We start from the raw sequence: 23,064 nt of genomic DNA, 5'->3' as shown, positions 1-23,064 counted from the left end.
AACTATCAACTTTTAATATGAATAAATGGCAATTTCTGCTATCTTGTCCAACCTAAATTCAATTGTATTAACCAGGTCCTAATCCTGAAGTTCAGGTACTCTGCACCTGCAGCTAAAACTTAAAAACCCCACACCACGAGCTTATCCCACTTTCCCCATCCGCTGAAAATGGGGCAGTCTGAATATTCCACATCCTTCAAACACAAAGCCATATTCACACAAAGGAAATCATTTACATGTGGTTAAGGAAACAGAAAAATTTTCACATTGGCTTTAATGTTTATATTTTACCAAAATTTTCCTGAATTCAGTAATCATTACTAATACTTCTTATAGTACTATTTACTGCATCTTAAAAAAAAAAAAAACTAAGCAGAAAACATACAGTTGAAGAAAACTGGATGTCAGTCTATACAATGATTTTTTTTACTTTCAGCATGACAGACTTTATTTTGGCACTTTAACAAATATTTTGCTTTACAGCAGTGACAAAATATTTGCCAGAAACTTTCTTTTCCTGGCAGGGATATTCCAAGCAGTTGTTATTCCAGGAACTGAATTTCACTATGCTTTGCACAGTTAGAGGTATACCCACTACATTCTTAACCTCTGTAATCGAGGGATATTGTGCAATTTTAGAAGGTGCTAGAACTTCCTTTTAATCACTCCAAAGTGGATTGACTCTGTAAGTGATGGGACAGGAATTTGAGAATTAAGGCCATTAAGCATTTAAGTAAACACTGTTCCGAGTGCTGCTTAAAATTTTTTTTTTTAATGAGTTATGTGGCAATTCCAGGGAACGTTCTCTAAATGAAGTATTCATACTTTATTAAAAGTACATTATGCATTGAAAGGGTTGCTGTTTTTGCGGTCTTCTTCCTACTTTGGCGGCTCACACATTAAAACAAAATTTATGGTGAAAACAGAAAAGGAAATGTTGTTAGCAGAAAATACCCAGGCAGGGTACCCTCAGACTTCCATCTCCTCCTGCTTTGCGGCAGTCTCAATCCCCGGCAGTGAGGCCCTCCTCTTACCGCACACAGCCCCCCTGCCCTGCCTTCCTTCCCTAGGGTGAGAACTCTGGCATTCCATCTATTGGCTCTTCAGTGAAGCTTCAGGAGCGATCTGGAGCAGTTTCCAAGGAAAATCAGTCTTCTTTCGGTCTACAGGACAAAACCTTAGACACTGACACATCGGGCAAGTCCCCTGCAGTTCTTTGGAATGTATCCTCCCAAGAGTTAATGTGCAAAAAAGCAGGCTTCCCTCTCCATGTCGCCATCAGCTAGCCTACAAAGGTTGCCAACGTCACAAATCCCCCCTAGCTACACCCAAACCCAGGCAGGAGGATACATTCAGATTTCCTCTGGCCCATTCACAAGTGAGTCTGGTAATCAACAGCCTCATCCATGAGCTCTTTGGTTTTGATTCACAGACACTACGGACCACTCAGAAATCAAACCCACATCATCATCCTCGAGAGCAGATGGTCATTTGCAAAGGGGAGATGTACATTTGATCGAAAATGTACAAAAGTTATAACAGTGACATTTTCAATATTAGGCCACATGATTTATTCAGTAGTTTTTGTTCCCAAATTACAATTTATGTCTATTCGTAAGACTACAAAAGTTACCATTAGAATTGTCTGTGCTTATAAAATACCAACTTTTTTTTAAACTGTTATATATACTCATTAACACCAGTCTGCAACGAGTTACATAGACTCATAGGCACTTCAAAGGCTTGAAAAGACGTTTACAACTTAAATGCATTTTTAAGAACAGAAACTGATTTTTCCTTAAACCCCTACTCGTACCTTCAAACTGCAAGAAATTAACAAATACAGTGGCCAAAGGAATCTGCAGCAACTTCTCAAAATACTGTTAGCATCTTTGGGTTTGCTGAGGCATATCAGTAACTCACATCAAATCCTCCCAAAAGAAGATCCGACTAGATAGCTATGACTGAACAGTTTTGTGGTAATAATCCAATTTTACACATAAATTTGCTGTTGCAAATCTGCCTGAAGCTACAGGTAATGAGAAAGAAAGCAAGTGTAAAATGGATAGTCTGACACTTAAAATATTATACAAAGTGGAGGTTAAAGTTTACATATTTGAAAATCACATATACACTAAATTACCATTATCTGAATTATCCAAAGACAAATTGCACCGTAACAGCTACAAAAAGGCATAGAGTTTTGTTTTGTTTTCAAGGGGACCAGAGGAAAGAGCAGAGGGGAACAACAGATAAATTAACAAAGTGAAGACCAACTTGGTAAGGTCAATCGGAGACATGCGGACACCAATCAAACAGCTTTCCTCTCCGAACCACAGGATAAAAACAATCCTCGTGTATTTGCGCATGAAAGTTTAAACCGATTCCGTGAACATAGAGGGTTTTCATAACATAATATTTTGCCACTGCTATTCACAGAACACTGCAGATGTTACGTTTTAATTTTATGTCGTTCTAAAGAAATACATGAAAAGTTTTAAATACAATGGGATTTTATCATTAAAGTGCCAGAGTGGCTCTTTAATGAAAAAAACAAAAAACAAAGATCTTCATTATTCTATGCAAAAGCTTTATTTTTAAAAGTTCAGTGATCTCATAAATAGAGACACGAAGTGGGAGTTTCACGCATAAAACTCTTTAGTAGGTGCCTTCTGATAAGCGGCACTGGACGGCTTGCGTTCTCCGAGGTCGTAACTTCCTTCATCCTTCTTCCTCATGCGATACACCAACAGCAGGATAAGGAAAATTGCAAAGAGAAAGCCGATAACTCCGCCAGCGATGACAGCTGAAACACGCCAAAAGGAAGACTGCTTTCAGGAGGGATTCAAGGGTTGCAGAACTTACCTTGTCGAGCCCCACCTAGTTACTCTTTTATAAAAGGCTCCCTCCGAAAAACCCCAAAACATTTAAAAACTGGACTCGATGAGGCAACCGGGTAATTACCCAAATCTGACATTCCCGAAGAAGGCACAACACTTTCTTTGATTCGTATGAATGATATCAGCCAAAAGCCTCAATAAGAAAAACCTGGCTGGGGCCTCAACTAATTCCATACTTCAAAATTTTTTAGTTTTCTCACTTTTCATGGTCTCATCTTCGAACTGCTTTTTCAGTGAAGACATAAAAACAGGATACAAGGGACTTAAGTTTTGTAAGGGTAAATATGAAAAAAAAAAGCAAGCAAATGGCCTTTCTAGTCTTGGCTTTGGGACTATCCTTTCAAGGACTAAGTGTTCTGAAATCCCACAAATCTTCCCCTTGAAAATCAAAAGGTGACTGCTTTCGTCAGGTCAGGTACAATCAGAGACAGCATCCTTAATGCCCTGGGCGTTACTAGCGTTAACTGCCCTCCCCCCCCATAAAGGACTTTTCCTTCTCAAGTTTTTTTTTGGTATCAGGATGACCTGGAGCAAGACTGATTGAGCTTCACATCCTACCATCCCCCCACGCCCAGCTGTTCTGGACCAATTCAGTTCCTAACTTTCCTCTTCTTGCACCAAGCAGTAGGATAAGGGAGTGGAGAGAAAATAAAGAACATTCGTCTAACTCTTGTCTCTCACTCTGGAATGAGACAGACCCTCAGACTGTCACTCTCGGCAGGAAGGTGACATTCAGCAAGCTTGGCCTACACCTCTGAATATCGCTTAGCCAAACCGGCCTATTTAAGGACGCTCCCACCAGGCCCCCACCGGGCTCCTCACCTGCCAGGACTTCTGTTCGTTTAAACAGATTGTCCGAGTGCTTCTCAGTATACACATTTGTATCGTCTTCAGCTGGGTCCATTTTCCTTTCTGAGTCAGAGAGATGAACTTTTTCCTTATCAATTTCTTCAGGTGACTGATAAGGGAAAAGGGAAGATTATAAAGATCTCTTTAAATGTGCTAGAAAGAAGAGAAAACAGAAGTATATTCCAAGGTTTATTATTTTTTTTCCAAACAGTGAGTTTGGGAAATAATTATGTGTACACCAACAGGCAAGTCCTAGGATGAGGCCACGTGGTCCGCGGTCTTGTAGAACACCATCACAGGTAGAGGCAAGATGGCCGCTTCGTGAGCTCATGATGATCCAAATGACACGGTTAGGTTGTTTTAGTTGACATTTCATGAGCTCTGCTTTCTCACCACTCCTCTGACCTCAGGCTCCAGCTCTCTCTGGCTGCGCCAACCCAAGAACATGGTCCCATTTCTCCTTACTCCCTCATCTCTTTGCTACACCGGGCACTGTGATGACGGCTTCCTCTCAGGCCTTCTCTCCAGGTGTTCTCCAAGGGCTCTTCCTGCTACCAGCTCTGGGGAGTAGCCCTCCAGACTTACTCAGCAATGCTCCCCTGTACCTACTCACTTTTACAACTTCAACAAACCCTGAACTAGAACTTCAGGGGTCTGGGCTCTATGAAAGCAACTCCTGCGTGATCCTGACCAAGTCATACCACTTTCCTGCACCTCGGTGTCTACATCCGATAAGGACGGGCACTCTGAGCTCTTGGGATTTCCACAATTCTAAAGCACAAATCCAAGATGGTAACTCTCAGAAGCTCATCTCCGGTCAGCATTTACCCCAACCACCCAGGAGCCCATGGGACACTAACCCCTGGCTGTATCACTGAATAACATCAACCTTCTTCTCTATTTCCATTAATGGGACCAGTATTCTTTTGGGCCCTCAAAGCTATTTGAGCACATTTTAAGTTGTATGTTTTGATATGTTACAGTCCTGTCAACTAGCCTTTCACCAGCCTCAAATTAAGTGTCTTCCTTGGATTCCCATTTCCACAGCCTTGTTCAGGTGTTTTTCACATCACACCCACATTCATGCAGCAACCCCTAACCACCAGGCTGAAGTTCTTGTTGACCAATGCTACTGATGGAAATCACTGTCAACTCCATTGGCTCTTACTGTAGACAACAACCCTTATTGGCTCTGCTCGTCTTCCTACAAACAGGGAAGTCCATTTTCATTAGGACTCTAAGCTGTGGTCAAGCGATTGACTGCTTTCTGAAGGCCAAGGTTCATCCAAAATGGCAGCCTGCTACTCAAGTCTAGAGCGTTAAAAACATAAAAGACCTCACCTTCTTGGAGTGCCTAAAAGTCATTAGTATTTCCAGGAAGGATCACCAGCTAGATCAAGTGGATCCATCTGAACTCTGGATTATGTAAGGTCATGGGTCCCTGCCTCCGTGAACAGAGCACTAGGCTTCCAATGAAGATAGCATCCATACACTCAGGTGTGATAAAGAATGTCCGTCAACACTTCCCCAAGCTGTAGGAAGCCCTATACTGCCTTAAACCTCAACCTGCCATGACTTACAGAAAGCAGAGGCCACAGAGAATTATTTCACTGCTGCACAACATTCACCCAACAGGCACCTACTCGTCACTACGATCTACATTATGGAGAGAAGAAAATATGAAAGGTCTTCCCAAGTCTTCATGTACCAAAGTGAAGCAGAAAAGAGAAGCTCACTGGCAGTATTTTGCCTGCATTTTCTTCATTCTTCCCAAGGATAGCTCATTATTAATTGGCATGGTGGAAGGACAGACAGCCCAACAGCTAAGAGAATGGATTCTCTCGGTTCTCATGTAGTATCCTTGTCACTGCTCAGTAGCACTGCTACTGGAGGTTAGGAAAGGGAAGAGAAAAGTCAACCAGGTGGATACTCGGGCTTGTCAGTAGTGGTGGTGCATAAGATGGACACAGTAGCCACTGTGATATGCGAGACTGAGTTTAACTTATTCATATCATTTTTGTCCCATTATTATGGCGAATCCCATGAATTCCCCTCAGATTTCTCGAAGCTCTATAATCATTTGTGAGAGTTGACACAATTCCCTCTAACTTAGCTTCTGATCCAGCAGCCAGGAAGGGGCCTGCATTTCAGGGGTCTGTGGGTGTGAGGATAGGAGGTCTCCACAGAGCTGGGGCCACCGTGCACTTATAGGGACAGTCCACCAGCGCACAAGCTTCCAGATGCTCTGGATGGAACATTCATTCTTTACATTGACACACTTCATTGTACAGAAGCAGGGGTTTGATGAAGAAGAATTATTTCTACAGTATATGGAGCTAAATCTGAAATACCTTAACTCTTGTAAATATGTGCAAAATGAAATTACAAAAAGGCACCATAGATGATTAAATGAAGTCAATGAAAGAATCTGTCGCATCCACGTCTCGTTGTCTGGATGACTTGATGCCTTGGAAATGTATCAGAAGTAGAAGCTTGTGAGCAACACTCTGCTTCAACAAACAACCGTGTTCTTTTCATTTCTGTCACATAAATTGACAACAAGCCAGATAGGATATCTGTAACAGTGACACTGATGCCACTGTCAGACCCATTTCGAAAGCAGTCTACATTAATGGTATCCTAGAGGCAACGTTTAATTTAGTTGTACCATGTAACTATAAGATAGAAAATTAAATCACTATTATTAATAATATTCATTATCAATATTACTATCAGTACGTAGACTAATGTTTGACACATAATGAGTAGCATTTAATAAAGCTCTCATGAAGAGATGAATGACGACTCCATTGAATACAACTGATACTAGGAATATAAATATGTTAAAATGTTCGGGGATTCTGAATTTCTGAGCCCATCCACCGAACATCGATCTTCTTTATCTAGATCTGACACAATTACTTCCTTAAAGTCAATTTTTAAAAACTTAAATCCATTTTCAATCCATTCTTGTCAACTGACCAGAACTCTACTGTCAAATTAGGTTTTGCTTAGGAACCAACTCTTTGCCACTGAAAGCCAAAATGGAGTTTCCTGCCTCAAGCTAGTGGGTCCTGATGGTCACCGACTTCAAGAGATTCAGTCATGACAAGGGGTCAAATAAAACCGTGGTAACACCAAATGCATCTTTCAACGGCCACATTGGATGCCTGTGCTGCACACGCTCCTAGGGCCCTCTCCCCATCCTACCATCAGTTACCCCAGTTACTTCCCGTCTCTCCCCCTCTCCCATCCTTTCATTCACTCAACTTCATACATTTATGGAGCAGCTACCATGTATAAAGCCAGCACATGCTAGGCACACCTGCCTCCAGGTTCAGAGACCTTCTCCTGTGTTCCCCTATCACCTGGCCCGGGAAGTCAGTTGCCACTAACAGTAACTGACCCATCTTAATCCTGCAGAGCGCGCTCCAATCTGGAGAGGACTGAACACCCACAGAAGTGTATCCGGCTCTGTCCCTCACTAGCCTGTTCACACAGGGGGCACCTGTTCACGGGGGCACACTGGGGCTGCGAGGGAAAACAAATGCACTCTGACAAGGGGAGGAAGATGAAAGCGTGGGAAGCCCCCATGTGTTCCTACCTGCAGGGGGGCACCTCTTCCTCCAGAGAAAACATGTCGCTATCGACATGAGACGGCATCCTGTCTCCTACAAGAGCTTGGCAGCATCTCATTTCTGACCAACAGATGGGTGAGCTCTCCAAGGGGACACTTGTGTTTCTAGGTTTTCAGGAGCAGCCTGCTACCGTGGACCATCGACAAAGTCTACTACTGCAGTTCTGCACGCTCACTGGTGAACTGCCTCGGGTCTCCACAGCTCCGACCAAATTCAGTGGAGGCTTACAGGAGGCTTACTGGGTCTCACGTGCCATGCTGTATGCGCCCACATTTAATCTTCTCAAGGACCTGTGAGGAATGGCTCGGAGAAGCTAAGAAATTTGACCAGATGCAGGATTTAAAGCCTAGGCCTTCTTCAGACATTTTTTTTTTAAATAAAGATTTTATTTATTTGGGAGGGCATGCACAAGGGAGAGTGTACGGAGCAGGGGGAGGGGCAGAGGGAGAGGGACAAGCAGACTCCATAATGGGCATGGAGCCTGATGCGGGGCTCGATCCCAGGACCCTGAGATCACGGCCTGAGTCGAAATCAAAAGCCAGACACCTAACCCACTGAGCCCCCCAGGCGCCCTTCTTCAGACTTTCATATGCATTTTCCAACCTAAATAGCTCACCTGGTAGCATAAGGGTAAGTCAACTAATTACAATATGATGATTAGAAGGCCAAAATCAGCAGTCTCATAGTTTTCACTAGCTAGTTTTGCTGTGTTCTAAATCCAAAGACCTTATTTCTTAATAACTCAGCTCTCAAAATGAATATACTGGGACGTAACCACACACTTCATCACTGACAGAGGCCAAAGTCTGTACACCACTGATGACAGGCCTGAGGAGACGTTCAGAAATAACTTAATGAGACGGGGACCTGGAGTGTCCTTATTCCATAACCTGTTTCAGCAAGCATAACGTTCACAATGGTTTCAACTCAGAACAAATTCTTTATGAAATGAAAACAAATTTTCTTGGCTGAAGCCCAAGTAAACAGAACGTATTTTGCGTCTTCACCGGGCTGTGAGATCCTTACAGAGGAGCACCCTATAAAAGATACCCGTACATAAGCTAGACCTGGGTAACAAAAGTCGTAGGTAGAATGACCTACCGAGCTAGGAAGAGACACCGAGGAACCTTAGATGCCTATTGTCAGAGAAAGCAGCCAATCCCAAAAGGCTACACACACGTATGGTTCTAATTCTATGACATTCTGGAAAAGCCAAACTATGAAGACAGTGAACAGATCAGTCCTTGCCGGGGTGATGAGGAGCCAACACACGGAGGGCTTTGAGGGAGTGAAAGTATCCTGTACGGTACCGCACGGCACAGACACGTCATGGCACATCTGCCAGAACCCACAGGATGGACGGCACCGCGAGGGAACCCTGCGGTGAACCATGGACTCCGGGCGATAATAATGAGTGTAGCTTCATCGGCTGTAACGAACGTACCACTCCGGGGCGGATGCTGACAGGGGGCAGGCTGTGCACGTGTGGGGGCAGGGGGCACATGGGGGCTCTCTGGACGTCCCCCCCCAGTTTTGCTGTGAACCTAAAACTTCTCTGAAGAACAAAGTCTATTTAACCACAGCAAAAAAGTCGTAGGTGGGTACATGTCCAAACGATCACAGAGTAAGGAAGAGCCATTCATTGCAACATAATGAGAAGACCATGGGTTCTCACATCATTTTCAATGGGGCTTCTCAAAAGGAACATTCTCTGCCATTCTGAAAAGCCTTTACAAGAACCCGCTAACACAATGCAAAACACACACACCTTCGTCTGGTCAGGTATCTTGTTCTGAGTCTTCAGTGTCGTGGTTTCCACTCTTGGAACGGCACTAGTGAACCCTATCTTCGGAAGTGGTCGGGATGTTGTCAGCTCCGGGCTCTCTACGTCCTCATCAGCTCCTACGGGAAAAACCCCCAACAAGCAAAGGTGAGCGGAGCACAGGGATCCCAACGCAGGTGTCTCTATGAGCCGAGGGTGCTGTGCAGGGTGCACGCTGACAGGGCCAGGTACTTTCAAACTACCTGCTCCCCAAGAATCCCGCACGAACCTTCCTGCCGTTTTCACCGCGATGAAGTGATTTCAGACCGGATCTGCGGGCCGCCTGGCATTGTTCGGTAATATCATCCCCAAAGCTCTCAAGGAGCTCTTCTCTCACTTCCTGCTCAAATCTCTCTGCTCACAAGATTTCTGCCTTTCCTCATTTTCCCTTTTAAAACACGACAAAACAACAAGAAAGGCAGACTCTCCCACAGCAGACCCTTTATTGTCGGAGGGGAAGCGCCTCCCTCTTCTCCTCTCTTTTATAGCCAGACTTTTCCAGTGGCCTTGAGGGTCCTTGCCAGCTCCCTTCCTCACCAGCAATCCGCTCTGCTGTCCTCCCTCTAGTCAGATCTCCCCCGTCATCACGCTATCGGTGACATTTGTTAGTAAGGTCACCAACATCCTCCGCGCTGCCATATCCTAAGGCATTTTCCAGAGTGGCCCCCGTCTAATGGAACCTCCTTGTGCCACCGGACACTGGTCAATGACAGGGACACTGGTCAATGACACGGACACTGGTCAATGACAGGGACACTGGTCAATGACACGGACACTGGTCAATGATCATCTCCTTTATATGCTATCTTTGGGCTTCGAGCGCTTTGACTTCCCAGCTTTCTCCCTCACCCCTCTTGGGCCACTTCTAAGTCTCCTTCGCAGACTCATTCTCTTTGGACCTGGACGCAAGGTATCAGAGTTCCTTAAGGTTCTGCCCTAGGCTGCCTCTTACTCTCCCCTCTCTCCCTCGCTCACAGTCCTGGCTTCAATGACCATCTCAATACAACTGACACCCACGCTTGTATCATTAGCTTACTGCTCCTCTGAAGTTGAGACCTACATATCCACTGGCCTGCGTGACATTTTCACCCAAAGGCCTCAAAGGTACTGTCCACCCATGTTCGAAACAGAGCCATGATCTCCCTCCCTGTCCCCCTAACAAACCTGGTTGTCGTCCTGTGTTACCTGGCAGTGGACAGACCCCTCCAGTCCTATAAATCACAAGTCTGACTTCTTCCTTACCCCCACCTCGAATCCATCACCTCCACTCTTAGTACGTCTTCAACACCTTTCCACAGTCCCAAGGCCACCAGCCTCATCCAGGCCACTGTAATCTGTCCACAAGCCACTGACCTGCCTTCTTCCTGCCCTCTCAGGCCACTGCCCACAGACTGGCTGTGACCTCATCATCCTCCGTTTAAAACCATTACAATGGCACCCCACTGCTCCTGAGATGAAAAGAAAATGCCTCAGCCCAGCCCTGCAGAGCCCAGCCCTGACCCACCTTTCCAGCTTCCTCAAGCATCATTTCCCCCTCCCGTCTGTCCTGTGATGTCCTGCCAGGAGCTGTCACCTGGCTAATTCCTAATTCACCTCCAGACCTCAGCACAAAGGTCATTCCCCATCTCATCCTCCCCTCCATATTATGTCACAGTCCTCTGTTAAATGGCTTTCTAGTACCACCTTTCTTAGCCTAAGTACATTTACCACAAATCTGTGGTCATGTAGTTATTTGCAGGCTATTGACTGAAGTCCCCCCCGCTAGACTGGATGCTCCGGAAGGCCCGAGAGCCTCTGCTTTGCTCTGAGGGCCTCACAGACTCCCCAGCACATACAGGCTCCGATCCAATGTCTGTTCAATGAGTGACTAACCACCAAATGCTACCTGGGCACTAACTGTTTTGTTGTTTTGTTTTTGCTTTCTTACCAGAATAGCATTTGAGAATTTCTGACATTCGAATACAACATTCTTTTTAAGGTGATCATTTCTCAAACGTGTAACAACTCAAACGCAAAGCTCTGTAACTCAAACTACCCGCCTCCTCAGGAGGAAGGAGGAAGGAGGAAGGAGGAAGGAGGAAGGAGGAAGGAGGAAGGAGGAAGGAGGAAGGAGGACCTCCGCATTCCTCACAGAATCAAGGTAACGGAACGAGCCGTTCAGAAGCGGTGACGTGCTGGCAACAGGGCAAGAGCTGTGACAGTGTTGCTTTTATTTCTGTTTAACATCACATTTTAAACTATTTTATTCTCTCAATATCTCCTTTAACTTGAGCATGTATACTCATCGTACAGAGAAGAAAGGGGAGGGTATATTTGAAATAAATATGGGATTTGGCATGAAAAACAAACCGAGTACTGGTTCTAGCATCTTTAGCTGTGTGACCTTGGGTGAGAAATGCTTGAGTCTTAGCGTCTTCACGTGTCACGTGCGGATCATAACTAACTCTCAGAGGTCTGCCTGTGACACTGGAAAGCACTGTGCACCTAAAACAGTCCACGTAAATATGCCATTAATAATGATGGCTCCGGAAACACACTGCTCCTTTCTATCAGCCCACCTGATTTTCTATCAAAGCCTCACACGTAATATGCTTGACTCGTTCCTACAATGAATCATTTCCTTACAAAAAGATTTTTGCCAACGCCAAAATGAAAAGTTTTCCGTTAAGGGCTTTCAAGATGCCCTTCGTTCATAACAGTTACAAATAACCAATCACCAAAATAGGAGGACCTGTTGTGAGAGAGATTTTTGTAAGGTCGAAAATGCCCTCAAGCTGGCCTTCTTCCACCAGAGACAGAGGAGTGATGGCCTCCGGTGGCTCTTCTACTGTATTTATCATCATCTTTATTCAGACAGATGGTCCCCCCACCCCACCCAAACCAGAGACCTGGGAGCCCCCTGGGTCACATCACCGTCATCCCTGACTTGCAAGCTCCCACTGCTTCCCCTGGCCTGAGACATCCCACCCCGGAGCCCATTTCCACCCGGAAACCTGCTGCTCACGCTTCCTTGCCTAGAATCAAAGTCATCCCCTCTTCTCCACCCATCGGCTTCCCAGCCTTCAAAACATCGTGGCTTTTGTCTCCTCTACTGTTTTCGTGTCCTTGTGAGTTGAGGATCAACTCCTTTAGTTGGCTTAGTTGGGCATTGGAAGGCAGTGTGTTCCACCTACCATTTTTAACCAGAACTCTATGTTTAACTCTCAAATTTTTGTTGCCCAGCACTTTCCCATATTATGTCACTCATGACATGGTGGTACAGTTATTTTTTCTCATTTCTGCATTTCTCTCAGACTCTTGGTTCCTTGAAGACAGGGACCAAGTCCTTCTCATCTCTGGGTCCCAAGGACACAGCAGAATGTCTGGTGTACCGTGAACACCTCTGAAATATTTCAGTGGATGGTTGGAGCGTTCATAGTCATTAATGCCCATTCTTGAATCCACACAAATAGCCTGGTCCCGTCTCTTCACCTGGGAAGTACCCTCTAGGCCTCTGGCCATTTTCCTCTGGTCCATTTGCTTTTCCACTAGATAGCTAAGATAGGATTGAGGACAGAGGGAACACTGGCCAAAATCTTGGGGCACCCCAATTTCCAGCTGAGACTGGGCATCAACGAGGCAGGGCGCCCTAATTCTAGAGTGGCGTATTATGACACAGGAGGCAGGTCAACAAAGGAGCAAAAAGGGACACACTCTCAAGTCCGACTCCCCAGCCCTTACCCCCACTCCATTACTCTCCAACAGTGTGATCGGAGGCGAGTTACTCAACCTCTCTGAGCCTTGGGCTTTCCCATGTGAAAACAGGAGGTGGTAACAATCTGTCCTCATAGGGATGCTGGAAGAACAGGAACAGAGCCTGACACACTGTAAGGGCTTTACAAGTCCTAGTTACAACTTCTACTACTTTAAGCTGTAAATCAATATACCTTTAAGCAGTGCCAGGGGGCTCTCCAAAGTCTAGAATGATGTGCTTCTTTGCAGCAATGCTCTGCCCAGGGCTGGAGCCAAGGTAACAGCAACGTGGCTGCACACTGAAGGCTTAGCTCTATCTGATTCGTGTGCTCTGGATTTCAAATGAGCCGCTCCAAGCTCCTTCCACCTGCATGTGGCAGAGAAGCAGGACGATGTTCCTGCTTTCTTGATATTAAACCTCAGGACAATCTTGGCAGAAGTCAGGAAAATGACTGGGACAACATCTACAGATCTAACAACTCTTGGATTCTAAGATCTACGAAATGGGAAAAAAAGGGGTCCATATTTATTACCTCTTGGGACATTTTGAAGATAGTTACAAAGCACTTTTGAGGTGCTAAAGGAAAAAAAGAGGTGCCATGAGTGAAAGATATTATTAGTGTTGTGGGCTACGGAGAACAACTCTTCCCACACTCATTGTGCATGTGTGGTACACATCACCTCCCCAAGAATACCCAGGGCTATTTATACATTCAGATCGCACTGTCAGCTCATTGTTACTAGGTCAGCCATCACCTCTCTCGTCTTTCTCAGACTTGCTGTTTTCCAACTTAAAACACTCACTTCTATACAGCAGACCTCGACAATTGACTGTAGTCTATTCTGGGTCATCCTGAGGCCCAGGCCAGTCTGAGTTCAGACAGCTATGTTCAGCAGAACTTTTACCATCTGTTGAATCTACAGTGAAAACTCAAAGCAAGAAAGGTTCTGGATAAGACTTTCCTAGCATACTTCCGACCACAAATTCCTGACTTGATTATTCGCTCAATATACGCACAAGTTCTTCTTCCTCTCCAGCTTCTTGGGGGGCCATTCCTGGAACAGGTGAAACATTTACCACGTACGGTAGATTGCAAAAATGCCAGAATCCTTCACTCCCCGCACCTTGTATCCACATCCTCTCTGTAATGTGACTTGGCACATCCTTTCCTTAACACTTGGAGTCTGGGCTGGCCTGTGACTTGCTTTTGACTAATAAAATGTGGTAGGGATGCTGTGCCAAGTCTAAGCCTAGTGTGCAAGAGACTTTGCACACTTCTGCTCGCTCTCTTGGGATCTCTGCATCCTCCTTTCAACAAACGGCTGGCCCACTGGAGGAGGAGAGCTGTGCAGACCAGAGCCAAGTTTGCCCCAGAGACGGGACAGAGCCCAACCAAAATCGGTAAAGCTGCAAACCCAGCCTACAGCTGATCACTGACACACGAGGGGGTCCGGTTAGCCCGGCCTAAACTGCCATCCTGCAGAATAAGGAGCTAGTGAATGACTGTTGTTTTTGGCCACTACATTTTGGGGTGGTTTGCCACACAGCATTACTGGGGTCATAGGTAACAGATACACTAGGGGAGTCAGGATATCACTGTATCATCATTTTGCTTGGCTGATATGTTCTCCCTCCTACTCTTGAGTAAGAAGGTACAACTCTTTCTGGTTCCACCCATAATCTAGAACATAGGGTTGGTGGCTTCATGAAACTCGTGTCTGAGGGATTTCTTTCAGGGTGGCTTCCCACTTTTATCACTCCGAGAGCCTTTGTAATAAAATTAAGAGTAATGTTAACAGAACACTGACTACTTGCCAAGCACCGAACTCTAAGAGCTGTAGATGTGTTAACCCCTTTGGGCTCGCGACCACCGAGGCCATAGAGACCACTATCACTTTCCATTTTATGAAGGAAGAAACGGGGACTCAGCCAAGTCAAACACATGCCCAAGATCTCACAGCTCAAGCGGCGGAGAGCTAGAACTTGCATCCAGGCATTTTGACTCCCAAGGTGTGTCCTTAACCACTGTGCACCCTGCCTGTCTCCTTGAAATAGGCTCCAGGAGGGTGTGTGTGCGCCTGCACATGCGTGTGTAAGCATGAAGAACAGAGGCGCTCACGGAAGAGCCAGCCTTACCCGAGCCTGATGCAGAAGCGTAGTCGTCGTCATCAATAGGGTACACTCCCGAAGCTTCTTCAATGGAGCTGTTGTCGAGGTACATGTCTTTATCAGATGTCAGCTCTGCTCTCTGAGAAAAGAACGAGAAGGGATTCAGGATGGCGAGCGATCAAGAAACACGCTCACTCAGCTTACTGTTCCGGTTTATACCACGGTGACTACCCCTCTCTCCTCCAGTCTTTCGAACCCACATTTCCGGCCCTCCCCTTCCTCAGGACATTCCGATAACATGGCTTATGTCCCAGGCTGACCAGAGGCAAACCCCCTGCCCCCAAGGGAAGCCTCTGTAGCCTAATCCAGGAGAACGGAACAGCTCAGAGACCTAAGCACCTATCAGGGGCTTATTTCATTATATTCCCTTAAACCTGTCTGAGTTTTGGTGGTCCCAGTGCTAGATATAAGCCAGCTCGGGCGCTCTCTCTGTCACAAAGTCACTGTGAGGCTCCCTTACTGGAGAACTACCAAACACTCAGATTATTTAAGACTTCCTTGGGGATGAATACAACGGTATGACCACGCTTAGGCCAAATCGTCACCTAGGGAGCCATCAAGGCCCACCAAACGTTTGCAGCCTGACCACGCTGAGAGCTTTGTCACTGCAGGTGTCTGGGCAGCCTGGATCCGTGCAGACGCCAGGCAGGGAGGGCACCCTCCAGGCAGCAGTCCCCAAGGGGCTCATCCGACAAGAGCCAAAGTCCACCCCGAGCCTGCTTCTAGGGTTCACTGGCTTAGCAGAGCCTTAATGACAAATGCAGATAAAGCCACATGAGCACATTCTTTTTATATTACTGGCACTTGGAACCAGCAAATCACACACTTCATATGGAGAGGGATCATTCGAGAAGTATGCCAGCTCCACAGCGTCTTAGCTCTTCAGTAAGCGTTTTCGTATGAAAATTCAACCTCATCCTGCCAGAAGAGTAAGTAACTCACATGAATTGGAGGCAGAGTAGACATATAATTTTTTTAAATGGTTTTAGTAAATTGATATTTTCCCACCAGTATCTCATGAAAACCCAGAAACAAAGCAGACTGTCAGATTCTAAACAACATTTGTGTTTAGACACAGGCAACATTCATTATTGTCCTATTTTTAAATATTAAATTGAATGTTTGCTCCTAAGAGGAATTATAAGAAATGTTTCCCTTACTATACTGGCTCTCATTAGATTTCCTCTTAAAATAAAACTCTGTGTTCCAGCGGTCGCCTTGACTGGAACCTTCCTAGGACGACAGACGGGTCCAGCCCTCCTTAACAACACTATGTTCTCTCGTGTTTCAGCGGCTGCCTAGACAAGCTGAAGCCTTGTAAACCCGAGCCCCAGGTTCTCCACCGGGCCTCCGTGCCAGCCGAGAGAAAAGCACGGGAGCTTCTTTTGTGTGAGCTTACCACGCCGGCGCGTGGAGCACTGAAACCTTCGGGACCGGTTTTCCAGGGGCTGGCTGGCAGACAATGAGTGACCACCCTGAGCCAAGAGTGTGGTGGCATTTTTTCTGCTACAACGGTCAGAGCTGACCTCTGCAACCTGAGGCCATCCTGCACCACACTGGTTTCCGAGGCCATCATCACCCTTCCAGGCAGTAATTCCCAAAGCTTGTGAACCATGTCAGGAGCTGAGCCTTCCGCAGCTCTACAATCAACTTAACTGACCCCTAGCCGACTCTCCGCTGCTCTGAGGGCCAGGACTGGACCACATGTCTCTTCAGTCCACCCCAGCTCCCCACAATCACGGTGCCTGGGGTGTGTGTGTGTGTGTGTGTATACACACACACACACACACACATATATATAGTAGGTGCTCAGTAAATGCTGCTTGGGCTGTTGGGGCTCACACTGCAAAGCAATTTTCCGTCCTGCTGATGTTAAACTCTGTCCTGTGAATGTCACCTGGAGGACCCTCTCATTCTTTCTCTCAGATCCTATGAAACAGGCTCTAACTTCCCCAGTCCCTGGATGTCCTCTAGTTGTTAACTGCAATTTTGGATTTTATAGCCTCTGAATAGTTTAAGCCCTCAACTCTACTAGTTTTCATGGTTTCATGTGTCCTTTCTCTTGCCCCTCAGCTGAGCAGAACTTGCTGAAGGCAGGTCTTCAACGACCCAGCATGCTCCCTGCCTCTCTCAAAGCGCATGGGTACTCAGTAAATACTTGTCAATTGAGATGACCTAGAAACAAATTGGCCTTTGACTCCGGTTTCAGAGTGAACACATGGTCACAGGAGCGCCAGGATTCCTGCAGTTAAAATCTCTCCATTCTAAGCCTGGGAGATGGTCTGCCCCAAACCTCCCACATACGTTGCATCACCTAGAGTCTGAAACGTAAGTCAAAGTACCTTTTAACACAGTAGACACCTATTGTCTTTTCTTAATATTGACTTCATTTTTCCTCCTGGCTCTGTCCAAGAAGTTGGAGGTGGCATGGTAACACTAAGTTATCTAATCCCTATGGGTAAACTGAATTTCTATTCACTAGGCGAGCCAGCTGTCTGTTCTGACACATCTGTCACAACAGACAGGCAGAGACGCCAAACACATCTCCCAGGGGATTCTGGCCACCTCACAGTTCAAGCACGCCGGGTAGCCTGACGGGCCGCTGACTTCCCCAGGTCAACCCTGTGAGGACGCTGTCCGGCCTGAGCTGCTACAGGACTCGGACTCGGGGTAGAAGCGCGGGCACGTCTGGGGCAGCAGGCTTGCCCTCGGCCACTCGGGGTCCACTCTGGGTATCTGGCTCCTCCGTCCTCCAGTGTCGTGCAAATAACTGTGCCATCAAACTCCGTTCTCTCCTGCTCTGAGGTCAGGGGCACCAAGCACCGAGGAGGAATTTCCAAAATCCTTCCAGAGTCCAATTCATTAACAAGCAGGACCCTTTTCACTCCGTAGCAGATAATGTTTAAAGAATACCTCCACCGTCTTTCCTTGAAACAACAACAAAATACCTTTCCGAACATGACAAATGCCTTCTGCGGAGACTGCACTCCGGGCTGAAAGAGTTTCTGCACTCCCCGTGCCTGGGGAGACAAATGGGTTGCGCACATGCACTCCCCTGGGGCAAGATGTGCGGCTCTCGAAAGCCATGAAAAGGGGGGGCTCAAGAGGACCGCTTTTACACCTAGCCAAACGGCCTTGCTAAGCAGAAAGCCCCAGGACACACTCCAAGCACCCTCTTGCTCAATGAGACAGAGCCACTGGACTAAGGGAACGGGGAGAAAATTCGCGCAGGCACAGCCCAGCAGCACGGAGCAGCGGGCCAACCGGAGGATTTCATAACGGGGTTGTTTAATTTGGGACTGACCATTTCTGTGAGGCTGTGCCAATCCTGTTGGCTAACAGGGCTCAGAGTACGAGCTGGAAGAAAAATAGAGCTGGTCTTTCAGACTTTCCCCCCTTGGCTGATGCAAGATGTGACTACGGGAGAGCAAAGGGAAGCTGCGGAAAGCCACGCGGTACAGTGAGGAGGAAAATCTACTGCAAACCAAGACAGAAGCTGATGCTTTATGCCACCTTCAGCCACGGAACCTGGAGCAGTGAAGGGTCTCCAAGGAGGAGGCCGTCCTTCCCCGAGAACGCACCACTGACTCGGCGCTGTACCCCTGCCTGAAAGCAGGCAAGATACACACCTGCTTCGACCCTAACCCCATCCCTCCTTCTCCGCCCCCAACCGGCAGCAACCTCATCGTACTGGGCCTGGACCGTGAATTACTAAGGCCTCCCTACTTGGCCACTGGCTAAGTCTCTGTGTTTGAATCCACTGTCTGCAGACAGACCATCCTTCAATGTCACCGTATCACTCCCAGCTTAAAACCTTGTATTACTTCTCTGTCCCCTACAGGATGAAATTAAATGCCTTAGCTTTGAAAGAAGTGCTTTCCCCGTATGGTCTCCCTGGCACTTATGGTGTCGGCGGCTGCCACTTCCTCTACCCAGCCCCGGGCTCCACGGCCAACTCAAGAGACCTGGGCACGCCGACGGCCTTCATGTGAGGCCTACACGAGGAAATAAACTCCTTTAAGGATGGGAAATGGAGGAAAGCAATGGTGATCTAGGCCTTACATGCTTGAGGATGATGAAAACAGTATTTTTAGAGAATGATTCAGCCCAAACTCATATGGTATCTGTACTATAAATGAACAGAGAAATGTTAATTCAACACATAAAAGACCAGGGCCCCGATCCTGGTTTTAGTAATAGCACCACCCTATTTGTGAGACAGCAACTGAACAAATCTACGTATTGGACTTTCTCACGTAGATAAAGCCTACCTCAAACAAATATTATGTTTCAAACTGCCGGTGTGGAAATCGGTTATTTAGAAATCTGAGGTCTTCCTTGAAAGATACACTGCCTTATCTACCGGAGGAATGTCCTCTAACTGCCTTAAACCAGTCAACAGTGGTCAAGATAATTAAAGCTCAAAGCAGCAGGTGTAAAATTCAGTTTACGGTTTCAACTTAGGTTAATAACAAAGTCAGAAAGTAGAAAATCTAACTATTTATGGACACCAGACATCCCTGGAACGGACCGTCAGAAAATTAGCCTTTGGATACAAAAATAAAATATTCACGTGGCCTAATATTACATATCACATCATACAAAACAAACACCTAGATGACGCTCTTAGTTTTAGGATTAAGGCACATCTAGTCCCAATTTAGACTCAAATGTATATTAATTTTTATGGTGATTACAAAGTGCCAAACTGGCTATAACTTTAGCCTATCTTTCCAGAGATGACTTAATAAACTATTTTGTTGCTAGCTAACATACACTGTGAATGAATAATAATTACCTAAAATTTTCTCCCATACAGTCATTCAGAGAGGCTATGTGTGTCCTTCACATGAACCTGACGATTCCGGCTTAGGTGGAGCCCAAAGAACATTGATCTCAGAGCTTGACTGGACATTACAGGCATCAAGATCATCTATTTGTTTCAAAAGTGAAGAAACAGAGCAAAGTAGCTTAAAATCATCCAGTCTAGTTGGTGCTCAAACTTGAGCCCAAGACTCTGGACACTTAATTCTGGGCTCTTTCTGTTATAGTGTAATTCCCCAGAACACGAGGATATCAGAGCCATTCAGCCTGGGGTTCAAAAGGATTAGCTGTAGCTAACTGTTAAGTGTTTATTATGTGCCAGGCATTTTGTGCTAAGTGTTTTATAAGCACTGGCACATTTAATCATCTCAACAATCTCCACTGCAGACCAAGGAAATGAGGCTTGCCCGAAAAACACACAGAAGTGGGAAGCAGAATTCATATCCGAGTCTGAACTTCAAAATGTATGCTCATTGAGATGGCTGGCCATGCTGTACCTACCTCCCTGCCTGCTTTTCCTGTGATTCACTCCTAATCATAATAAAGGTCCTGAGATGATCTGCGTGAGTCACCTTGACCTGCCTGATGGCAGCACTTACAAACTTTGGCCATGGAAATTCTCCCCCCAGGATATCTATTTAACGCCTTTCAGAACTAGCATTCTTGGCATCATAGATAGGGGACAAAAATTCTACATGAAGAGTTAGAGTTCTAGCTTAACAGTTTCTTCTCCGCCTAATGTTCTGTAAGTTCCCCATGTGAAGGATGCCTGGAGTCATGACCCTCAATTGCTATTCATTTCAGTAATACCTTCATCTCTGTCAAGTGTCCCATCCAAACCAAAGACGTAATAGAAGAACCCTATGTTTATTGCTGGAAAAAGATACTGTTGTCCTTGAACAGGTGACATTTTGCCTGTTACGTAAGCTTATAAGCAAATACTGTTGTATTTACAAGCAGTTATTTTAAGGGTTTGTTTACATCTGACTAACTACCTGGTACCCAATCATGTCCCAGGCTTAGTCTAACATCCTATATAAGATACATGCAAAAATCCAAGGTCAGAGGTGAGGTCACACATGAAAGATAATTCGTAAACCTTTTACTTAAGAGAGCTAAAGTGTTTCACTTGTTTTTTTTTTTTTAAACAACTTATTTATTTTACAGAGAGAGAGTGTTCGAGAGAGCGAGTGCAAGCATGAGGAGGGGCGGAGAGGGAGATGACTCCCTGCTGAGCAGGGAGCCCAACGCAGGGCTGGATCTCAGGACCCTGAGATCATACCCTGAGCTGAAATCTAAGAGTCAGACGCTTAACCAACTGAGCCACCCAGGCGCCCCTAAAGCCTTTAAGAAACACTTCAGGGTACCTTCCATAAAGTGGGGAATGGGTTTACAGGCATACCTCAGAAATACGGCAGGTCTGATTCTAGACCACCGCAACACAGCGAGCATCGCAATAAAGGGAGTCAGATGAACTCTTTGGTTTCCCAGTGCATGTAAAAGTTATGTTTACACTACAGTCTATTAACTGTGCAATTACATCATGTCCAAAAACCAATCTATGTAACTTAAGTACAAAATATTGCTAAAAAATGCTAATATCATCCGAACTTTCAGTGAGTTATAATCACTGATCACCATAACAAGTATAATAACGAAAAGTCTGAAATACTGCAAGAATTACCAAAATGTGACCGGGACACAGAGTGAGCAAATGCCGTTAGAAAAACAGTGCTGACAGTCTTGCTTGATGCAAGGTTGCCACGAACCTTCAATTTGTAAAACAAAACAAAACGAAAACAAAAAACCCACAATCCCTGCAAAAGCACAATAAAACAAGGTACACCCCTAAATTATTTACTTCCACGGATTAGGAAACATGAATCCAAATTCTGAAAAAAATCATTCGGTTTTCTGAAGGAAGAATCGCACGTAGGTATGAAGCGTGAGGGAGGAGGAGGACTGGTCAGGGTTGCTCACAAAAATGGCAAATTAAAAAAAATTTTTTTTAATGCAAAATCACAGGCAACTATATAGAGAAATCCAACTGGTTCCACGAACCTTTTGCAACAAACCAAGGCATGGCAGACGACAGAATTCCTACAGTTCTTCAAGTCTGAACCACTCACTCGGAATTACCACTCAGGTGGGGTTTTCCTGTTCGATACAGAAGGGCTCTCACTCACCACTTACAATGCACGTTCCTTGAAGAGGTCCAAGAATCAGGACAGGGTCTGATGTTTTCTGCATCCCAGACCTAGCATTGTGCTCTAAGAGCCAGCACACAACAAAGGCTCAACAAGGAGCAGAAGAGGTCACGTTTCCCCAAGAGGCTTAACCCAACCTGAAAGCCATTTGGGGAAAGGAAAGAACCATGCTTTTTAATGAAGTTACCTCGTTATCTCACATCTGGGAAAACCAGATCAATGTTCTCTTACCTGGTCTCTTTAAAAAGGGCAATCTGCAATTCTGCCTTCTGTGAGGAGAAGCCATAAAGATAAGTGCTGACCTCAGAAGAAAGTGCCAACTCATTAAGGATGCCTCCAATGAGCCGGTGACAGTGTTCGTCTTTGGAGAACACTTAAATGGCTGAAGAGCATTTAAAAGGTAACACTGGGTTGGTGTGCTTCATGGTAGAAACTTTCCTCTTTGTTTAAAAAAAAAAAGAAAGAAAGAACAGAAAGTGGTTCAAAGCAGTTTGATTTCCTAGCTTTTGAATTTTGAAACATTTGAATTACAAAATTCAATCAATATGTCTTTTAAAAAATACTCTTCCTGAAATTGGTTTCTTGCTAACGCTAAACAAAGACCAGTCTTCCTCTTAGGCAACAAGGAAGTCAAGCGGGGGAGGGCGGGGAGGCAGGACACACGGATTCTTTTTTTGTTGTTGTTTTTATTTTAATTCACACACCAACCATTCTTACTTCTGTTTGTGGTAAAGGGTTCAGATTCCTAATCCAGAGAGAGAAGGGAAGAACCTTTGTCCTGAATTAAATTTGTTGGCAACAAAAATACGGCTCCGCAAAGCAATGTACATTAAAGCAATGCCTGGGCCTTTTGAGTGGGATTTTGTTGAACATGCATGACGCACAAAAGGAAAATGTTCATTACTTACAGATGTGCTCCAAG

General features: G+C 45.6%; 1 protein-coding gene across 1 annotated transcript in view; it reads right to left on the bottom strand.

Moving 5' to 3' along the window:
* Positions 1 to 242: 242 nt before the first annotated feature.
* SDC2 (syndecan 2) overlaps positions 243 to 23,064 on the bottom strand; it is a 102,626-nt gene continuing 79,804 nt past the window's right edge. Inside the window, exons 2-5 of the mRNA XM_026495689.4 lie at positions 15,079 to 15,190; positions 9,156 to 9,289; positions 3,723 to 3,858; positions 243 to 2,806 (exon numbers count right to left, since the gene is read on the bottom strand). Coding sequence (XP_026351474.2) covers positions 2,643 to 2,806; positions 3,723 to 3,858; positions 9,156 to 9,289; positions 15,079 to 15,190 — 546 coding nt within the window. The 3' untranslated portion in view covers positions 243 to 2,642. The remainder of the gene's footprint in view (positions 2,807 to 3,722; positions 3,859 to 9,155; positions 9,290 to 15,078; positions 15,191 to 23,064) is intronic.

The sequence above is a fragment of the Ursus arctos genome, unplaced genomic scaffold (assembly GCF_023065955.2).
Source record: "Ursus arctos isolate Adak ecotype North America unplaced genomic scaffold, UrsArc2.0 scaffold_6, whole genome shotgun sequence".
NCBI classification, from domain to species: domain Eukaryota; kingdom Metazoa; phylum Chordata; class Mammalia; order Carnivora; family Ursidae; genus Ursus; species Ursus arctos.
Note: the sequence above shows the minus strand (reverse complement) of the source record. Positions and strands in the feature narration are given on the sequence as shown.